This window comes from Necator americanus, chromosome V (assembly GCF_031761385.1).
Source record: "Necator americanus strain Aroian chromosome V, whole genome shotgun sequence".
NCBI classification, from domain to species: Eukaryota; Metazoa; Nematoda; class Chromadorea; order Rhabditida; family Ancylostomatidae; genus Necator; species Necator americanus.
Window position 1 is genome coordinate 31,788,141 of NC_087375.1, and position 9,331 is coordinate 31,797,471.

Sequence of the window (9,331 nt, forward strand, 5' to 3'; positions counted from 1 at the left end):
CGAGTGTGACCGCAATGTGAGAAATGAATCATACCCACATCGTGCCTTAATGCTTTCCCCCATCCAAAACATCCTTCATGGAAGTAAACAGTAAACAAAAGTTAAGGATAAGTACAGTAATGAAGAGTTTATGTCACTTTAACTCGGCTTTTAAGTCGAATCTCCTGGAAAGGACAGCGACCTCCACTCATGTTTTCCCGAGCCACCGCGACGCTTCTACAAGAACTCGTGAACTTCTTTTCTAGGATGCGCGCCCATACTCGAAAATATAAATGTTTTTCACTGAATCTACTGGATTTGTGCACGAACACATTTTAAAAAATGTTTGTTTTTGTTGTGAGTTTACACATAGTTTTTTTGTTAACAAAGAGAGCTGCAATTTTCACATTTCTTTTTACAATGTCTTTTTCAAAATTGAAAATGTTTCAACAGCTTAATAAATACTGGTGACATCCACTGAACTATAGTTCATCCAAAGCATTTTTGTTTCACATACATAGTTTAAGAATCTTCAAGAACTGTTCAATTTCCTCTCGTTTCTGTTCATACGTAGTGGATTCTAAAAAAAATTATGGATTTCATGTACGTCAGAAGTAAGAAGTTTGAAAAAGCAGTGGAAATTATGATACTATTAAAAACAGTATTTTTATTCCCTCTACGGTGGAAAATCAAGGAACTCGGAAAACTTTAGTGTTCTGGTATTTTCATGTGCTTTTTTTTTGCAATGCATCAAGTACTACATTTACACTTTGGAAATCTTTGGTAGCCTCAAATCTGATCAGAACTTCTCAAGTGGATGAGTCATCAGTGTCAGGTGTTGATTAATCATGTAATGTTCGTCTCGTTTCTCTACCATCCTCTGCTTCTTCAGGACTCTTCGAGTCGGACTTTGTTCTACTGCCTCAAGCGACTGCTCTGCGGTAACAGTTGTCCTCGGCGGCGCTTATATAAAACAGATCTCACAAACGCATTGACGTAGTGCTGAACTCTCGGCACCGGTCGATATCATGCGCTGGACATTGCTGCTCGTTTCATTTACTTGCGCTTTTGGTGAGTTAGTTTTTTTTTTGTTTTCTCAAGAATTTTCAAGGGATATTGAAGATATAGCGAGCTTTCCTTTCAACCTTAATTCAGGTAGGTGCGTAAAACCTCACTTTTATCTATTATCTGGTGGAACTACTGTTTACTAGTCGAATTAATAAGAAAAATTATTTTCTTTTCTTTTTCGAGGCGCATGAGTAGATTTACTTTTACGTTTTCAGGTGGACTATTTGTATACGGGATCGTAGATTATGGGGAGGAAGGTGATTTCGTCCATTTCTTCCTAATTGGCGTAAGAAACGGCCCGGAAGACGCGGCTTCCAGCGTTCCTGGGCGCTATTTTCTACAACGAGTTCGATTGGAGCGCGCCAGCCTCGTGCAAGCGCCGCATCTTCCGAGTCGTTTTTTACGGCAACTAAGAAGAAATGGACGGAATCACCCTCTTCCCCATAATCTAGGACCCCATATAAACATAATCCACCTGGAACCCACACCACCCGAGATTCGTGAGATGATGCTTTTAATCTAAGCTCAACCAAATCTCAAGACTTGCGGCGCAAAATTTCGATAGATCTGCCAGAATTTTACGAGCTTCCACAGTTTTTCTGAGTTTTTTTTTCTCACTGTTCTTTTTTTAAAAACGTCAATAAGAGAAACGATAGAGGCTAAAATTGAAAGGATGAATTGTTTCGCCTCTACTTTTTTTTAAAATCTTTTCAATGATAGTGCTTAGTGCAGTTTTCGATCATTGAACACTTTATCAGCTCGATGATTAACACTAATCGATTGATGGAATGAAATATTGTAGGATACGTGTTCGATTGCTTGGATAAATGCGAATGTGACACAGAGGATGAGGTTGTACATTGTCATAATGGTGATCGTACACAGTTGACGTTACCACACGGTACGTACGACAGATTACTCTTCGGGGACCATTTCTCGTCATATGACCCCTATAAAATGAGTCAAATGTTATTCTCAGGACAACGACTACGTGGTTTTCCTGTCATTGGTTTGACGTACAACAATATTGTTCGTCTACCAGATGAGGCTACACTCCTAAACAAATTTCCCGATTTAAAAGTTCGAGTCTTTTTTTTTGAGTTTTTATGTGAATCATACGATAAACCCCGTGATTTTAATTTCAGGTGATTGACGTGGAAAGAAATCCAAATTTCGATTGTGATTCCTTGACCGAGTATGATCGTGTGAAAATTGTGTCGGATTGTTTCAAGAATGTTTCCGAGATCAGCCGAGTGCCGAGGATTTATCGACCAACTCGAGTGATTTGTTGAAAATCTGCTTCGAAAAAAAAAACAGAAACATTCTCAGGAAAACATTGACATTTTTGCGACTTTGGTGCAATAACATTGGAAAAAGAAGCCTGAACATATAAGAAAGGATGAGAGTTGAACATGCACGAAGGTTTAAGTTAGATGAGGGAAGGATGAGGTCGAAAAAAAACGAGTAACTTCTATTTTTACCTTTCTGGAGTTAAAGAAATTTCTGCGGTAAATGGATGAAGGAAATGTTTGAACGGCATTGACAATGTCCTATAAACCTATAAAGGAGCATATGAAAAGAGTGTGTCCGTCTTTCAAATCTTTCATTTTTTTTAATTCAAAAAAAAATTTCATTACAGGGCACAGGGATGTTTTGATCTATTGTCACAGCTAGATAAATTGAAAGAAACCATCAAATATGCGGGAATTTTCTAACACTGAAAAAATCTATTAGTACTTAGTCACAAAACGACAAATATTTTCTTTTTATGACCTAAAATTAAGGTGTTTTTAACGATTTTATTCGAATACTCGCATAGCTCGCAAACAGAAAAAAAAATATTCCTAAACGTAGCAATAATTTTTGAAATTTTTAGGACTGTGACTTCAGCTGCCAAGCCGCAAAGCATTACGCAAAATTGCACGAATATGTGCTTCATCTTTGGGAGATTATCAAGCAGAAATACAACGATTTTGATATGGATGTAAGTTGATTTTTCCTCCTTTCTTCTTTTATTAAGAGATAAGCGTTGGAGAAGTAAGTAAACTAAGGAAAATCCGGACGGTTACGGATGAAAATCCCGCTTGCATACTTATAGAGGTTTGATTCTGATTGGGCTAACGGAACGGCGGTTCCAAGGGGAAAAATGATGAAATTTAAATAATAATCAATGTCAGCACTGTAAACTAGCGAAAAAAAAACAATGAAACATATAAAACGCAATAGAATAGTATTAATATAAATAATATAAACATAGGAGTTATTCTAGTTTCTAAAGGTTAATCTTTAGAGAAAGAATTTCGTTCTATTGTGAATAGCAGTAATAGTAGCAACATGGGACCTATATTTGCTAGAAAAAAAAATTACACAAAGTAGATTGTGCATGTGTGAGAAATTGTTTAGTTTTTTTTGCAGTTTTCATTTAAGTTGATTTCTATTTTTATTTTTCTTATATACGAGAAGTGAGGCCCAGATGTGAGTGCTGAGCATGAGATCGGCTGTCAGTCGATACCTTCGAATCAATAGCGATCAGCTGATAACTGCTTCAACATTCATGCCTCATACTTACTTTTTTTTTCTTTTTGATCGAATGAGAGACTTTTGCTTAATTTCTAAAAATTCCAACATAAACGTTAAGCCAAAGCTGTTTCCAGCAAAATATAGCCGAAAATCGAATTGGATTTTGAGATAACAATTTTTTTTTACATAAATACCACTTTCAGCGAGTATAGGTGAATTGTAACCTTCTAAAATGGAAAAAAGTGTTACCACAGGAAGCTGGCAAATGAATCTAAAGATGTTTAAAGAAAAAAATAAAAATGAAAATGAAATGAAATGAAATGAAAACAGCAAAAGATTATCGACTGCAATGATTTGCGACTGCAAATCTGCAAAAAGAGAAAACTACGGAAAATTTCTCACACTTGCGCAATTCACTTTATGCAATTTTTTTTAGCGAATATGGATCTCATACTACTATTATTACTACTACACACAATAAAACTCACTCATCTCACTTCCTTCCTCACTCAAGAGACGTGAATATGACGCTAATCGCTCCAGTTTTTGATCCTTAAAATCTATTTACGGTCTTTGCCCTGATCTAGCGAATGGGCGCGAACAAGCAAAACTTTGAAAGCGAATTACACCAACGGTAAATCGATTTTGTGCTCGATTTTTCCGGAGATTCATTACAAGAGTTGTACATAGGAGTGTAAATGTGCATGAATCAGGGAAATATCGTCTATCTTGAGCCGGGTGTAGTGCAATCGTTAAGATTCCGTTGTGACCGCACGATTGATCGATGGTTCGAAACCGACCCAGTGTCATCCCCCCGGAGTCAATAAACTGGTACCAGAATTGTCTGGGAGGATAAAAACACTGACTTGACACATCGGCTAACCCCCGCAGGTCATTGTATGGGCCAGTTCGTAAACCTCAAACGATTCTGAATTGAAGTGAACGTGTTGGCGCATCCCAAGCGGATTGATCAACGCCGGACACTTTATCCTTTATCCCTTATCTTCGATCTTGAGTGCTGCCTTAAAATACTCTTCATAATTTCGCCAAAATACTTTTTTTTGGTAAAAATGCGCAAGCTGAGTTGGATCAACAACTTTTAAATGTCGTGCTGAACCTCATTTGTCTTACACTTCAAATTTTATGGAGCGCACTCTCTAATCCTTCAAATTGACGGAAAACATCTGCAAACTAAAGCACTAATTCCATTTCCAGCTACCCTGGTTAAAGGAAATAATGGATCCCTAGTGAAATTAAGATGTTGGGTATATTTCAGGATAGGTAAAAGTAAGGAAACTTCCGGAGGCTGGTTTCTCTTTGACTTAACCGATATTTTGAAAGAACAATCATTGGGACCCGTACTCTGTTATCTATTGTAGGTCCCATATTCTTGAAACTACCAATTTCAGGCCACTCTACAACAAGTACAGGAATTCTTCAAAGAGATCGTACGTCGTGTGAATCAATTCGGTACTGACGTGCAAGTAAATCTGAAGAAGGTCACCGAGAAAAGTCGAAATTCGGATGAGATCACTCCAATGACAGAGCTACAAGACGCCGAGAAAGAGGATTAATGTCCAGATATTCCACGATGCACACAAATTCAAATATACAAAGTTACTGTAGCGAATACTGTAAGCGACAGTTATTCTCGTTATTTTTTTTTCTGCGAGTGCAAACCTTTTCCATTCCTACAATGTATATATTTGCTTGAAATAAATCAGTATAACTTGTTAGAATGGTCCGATAAAATATGGGTCTGCTTGCTGTCAACCGTAGGCGCCGCCCATTGAAAGAACTGAATCTTTTTCTTTTTGAGCGGTGCACCACCGTGATCAAAGGGGCTTTTCTTTTTTGATACAGCAATTTTTCCATAATATTTCTTTGCGCTTGCTTATGATCTCCCAATAATTTAGCATGTTCGTGATTGAAATGCAACGGACCGAAAATCGCAGCGATAACCAGGAGACGGTGTGCGATAGCGTACGCGACTCGCGCCCGTCGCTGCTAGTGCAACGCAATTAACCCACAAACGAACTAATTTGCGTCGTAACTATGTACTTTCAGGATTCCAGGACGATTTCGCTACACGAATACGAAAAATTGAAATTGAATCTGCTTCCTAAAATATTACAGAAAAAAATCGCAACCAAACTAATCAGCTCGAAATAAATAAACATGATTGCTTAAAATAGTCTAAGAATTCTTTTTACTCACTTTTTTCCGAACTACAATGAATCCTGCGATTAGTTCCTAAGAAACACCTGTTTTATTGTTCCAGAACTAAACTAATGGTATATGGACGAGGTTTTCTGTCACAAAGCAGCAAAGTTGTCTATAAACAACGTTCAGGATGACTTGTTACTTCAATTAACGGTAAACAAGCACTTGGTTACCGGTAATCGAACTAACAAGCCATCCTGAACGTGGTTTATGGACTGGTTCGACACTGAACAGTGCGGCAAACTAAGTCGTGACCTACTTTAGAAGACGACCTTGGCGCTACGTCTGCACCAATGTTGATCATCCACGATACGACCCCTTTTTCCAATGTCCACATTGATTTTCTTATTTCTTTCCTTTTACCTGCAATTTTTCTCCGGCTGTAACTGTTAGGAGAGGGTTAAGGGATTGTTTTTTCTTACTCAGGAAACATTTTTTCCTTTCAAGCAAAACAAAATCCTTTTCTCTGTACTTTACTCTTTTACTTCATTCCGTACGGAGAAATTGTATCTGGGATGTTTATACAATTAATTACTGTTCAATCCCAGAAAACACTTTCGGGAATTCTAAGGTCATCCTGCAAACGAGTAGAAAAATACGCATTTAATCGATTATTCAGTTACACCAACTTTTTGCTTTGTTTTCTTGACATTTCTGCAACCAAATCCTTTCTATGATTTCCCATGCGAAAATATGAGGAGGCCCTCAAGAACTTCTCTAAGTCTTCTTTCCTAATTTTTCTACATAATAAAAAAAACTAAAATATAAAACCAGTTTCTCCACCTCTCTCTCTCTCTCTCTCTGCTCTGTCCTGATTCGATCAGACGTGCGTTGTGATTGCTCGGATAAACATAAGTAGAGCACCTGTACTTATATCTACGCCTATGTCTATGAACCAAAGTGACATGACCTCTTAATCCATTGAATTAAGATTGATAGCATCAAGAATCTTCAGTAAGTCTTTGACATTTTTTCGATTTTCCTGGATTTAGGCCATGTTTCCAGTCAACTCCACTCAGTTTCACATCGTTCACAGTGTTTTGAAGTGTCAAATTGATCCTCCAACTATTTGTAATTTATCGTCTACTTATTACCTATTTGCTTCGGTTAATTAATAAATTTTATCTATTTATTCTCTTACGGTTTGCCTACGGCTTATGGCTTAGATGGAACCCTTAATCGCCTAACTTTTTGGTCTTTTCGCTGTCTTCGGAGGCTTAAATTGAGGTTGATTGGAACAATCATACGTTTATTCCGTCAAGTTTTACATCATCCTGGATCAATATTTCGATAATCGTCCAAGGTAGTGAAAACGGAAACCATATACGTTGAAATAGACTTACGTACTGTTTCACCGGATCTGCGCAGGCTGACTTCTCACTGAGTGTACCGGCGAATGAGCACTGCTGTCTGTGGATCACCAGCGACGATATAGATGATTTGATCTACACATATCGATATCAGGCAGTCATAGGTCACAGAGTGGTACAAATGGCAAGAACTCATTCGTTATCGACAAGCATTCATTCCTATTATTCATTGAAGGATTTCTTTTAAGAATTCAAAACGCCTCCAACGTCTTCCTTGCCGTTGTTTCTGTCTCGTGAGCCAGTATAAAATAGACAGAATATACAACGTTTCAAGACAAAGGAACGTGCGAACGTTATCTATTATTACTTAATTACTTTACTACTTGTTATTATTATTACTCTATAATTTATCCCTCTATTACAACATATTTTTGTGAACGAAATCAGTCTTCCCCGTTTGGGAACAACGAAGGAACGCTCGATCGTTGATACGATTACTTTATCCTTCATTGTGGATGGCATAGGGAAGATCTGAGCTCATAGCTCCACTATATATGTTTGTTCTAGCGAGGATAAATAAGATGGAAATAAAATCATTTATTATTTCTCTCAATATTGCTATCCAATACCATATGATTGATGTGCCGACGCATATTCGGTGCAATTGCACTTCGTTGCGGGACCTAGCCGTTGGCACGGTAAACTTTCCCAGTGCTAAAATGATTGGACGTGTATTTCCACCGTGGAGTGCATTTGTCTGTAAGAAGCTTTTAGTTTGATTGTAATTTATCCACTCCGGACCTATTTCTCCGTGGGGCTGCGATTATACAACTGTTTACTGTATTGTACTTTATTTGTTTATTACAATATTATACAGTTGAATAAATCACCCTGGATCCGGGGTCTGATTGCAGAAAGAGTAATTTATTATTAAATAAGTAGGAAATAAAGCAACTAACAAAAATTGTCCATAATGTCCATTTGTCCATAATTTCTTCAAATACCAAAACTTGCTTGTAAACTGTACAGGTGACCTCTCCTTTCTCGTCTTCGAATCGATAGAACTGGTTCTTTCGTGGAACGATCCGGGCTGTACTTTCACTCTGTGGCGAATTCCGACTTGTTCATTTATACCATTTCGTGGTTCCTTTGATTTTCACGTAGTGTTTAGCACAAAACTCGAAAAGCAACAAACATTTTTGAAAATTAGATCCTAACTAGAACACATTCACGAACTTTGAAACTCTTTGGTTCTCGTTAAATTTTAGTGTTAAGATTCCTATCTGTAACTATAAACACACGGTTGAGGAACGTAAAGAAACAAACCGGAACCACAAACTTACAGTATATCGATGGTGTTTTTTTTGCTACTAAAACCTTACGAAAGAAAATCTCCCGCTTCACTATTTTCATTGAGAATAACATTTTTACTGGATAATCCCTTACTTTCAGTTTTCCTTTGAAACTCTGACGGTAACCCTGCATTTAATAAGCAACTGTGAAAATAATATAGAAAATTGTGCAGATTTCCACAAATGAACTCCTCGCAGTTCCATGATAAGATTTTTTGCAATAGTTGGTGTGGAGTTTTTTTTCCACTAATAGTTTTGGTGTCTTCATCCGGTGTATGAACATAAAGCACATAGCAAAACTTTTCACTTTTAGTGCAAGATTGCGTCAGCGATTAGCACGAAGTGAAGCGGTTTCCAACCGTGTTTTCCATGAATGAACGTGTTTTCACATGTACAGAGAGCATTAGAAGCAGTTTCTAACCATTTTCGACTCAATGCAGAGAGTAAAGTTCGAGAAGTCCCGCATCGCACACATCCATACTGTGGACTCGTCTAACGCAGACACAAGCGCCGCAGCCTGGTTGCACTTCGGAGGATTCTTCACGATGGATTAACTTTTTAGATATGAGTGCCCATGTTCGGCTCTCATTGAATCTTGGCATGATTTAATATGCAGTTTTTAAGGTATTTTTTAAAATAATCTAGTTAAATTTTTTGTTTTTTCAAAGTGTATCTTCTTTAAATATGTTAATTCTTGTTCCGGTCAAATTGAAACACCGTTTTCTGTAGGTAGACGTCTACTAAGGAGAAGAAAATTAATTGAATAGAAAATTAATTTTTTCTCCAAAAAACGCACCAAATTTTCTGTTGATTCGAACAAACGTACGTTACCCACGTGTACAAAGTTTCCACTTATCTGTAAACGTATTCGCGCCGCAA

General features: G+C 37.4%; 1 protein-coding gene across 1 annotated transcript; it reads left to right on the forward strand.

Moving 5' to 3' along the window:
• Window positions 1–1,007: 1,007 nt before the first annotated feature.
• On the forward strand, window positions 1,008–5,141 carry RB195_015833 (uncharacterized protein; the record flags this gene model as incomplete). The annotated part of the gene is made up of 6 exons (XM_064206730.1): window positions 1,008–1,050; window positions 1,850–1,948; window positions 2,027–2,127; window positions 2,193–2,327; window positions 2,924–3,031; window positions 4,977–5,141. 6 exons carry the CDS (start codon window positions 1,008–1,010, stop codon window positions 5,139–5,141), a joined length of 651 nt encoding a protein of 216 aa, XP_064062611.1.
• Window positions 5,142–9,331: the final 4,190 nt, after the last annotated feature.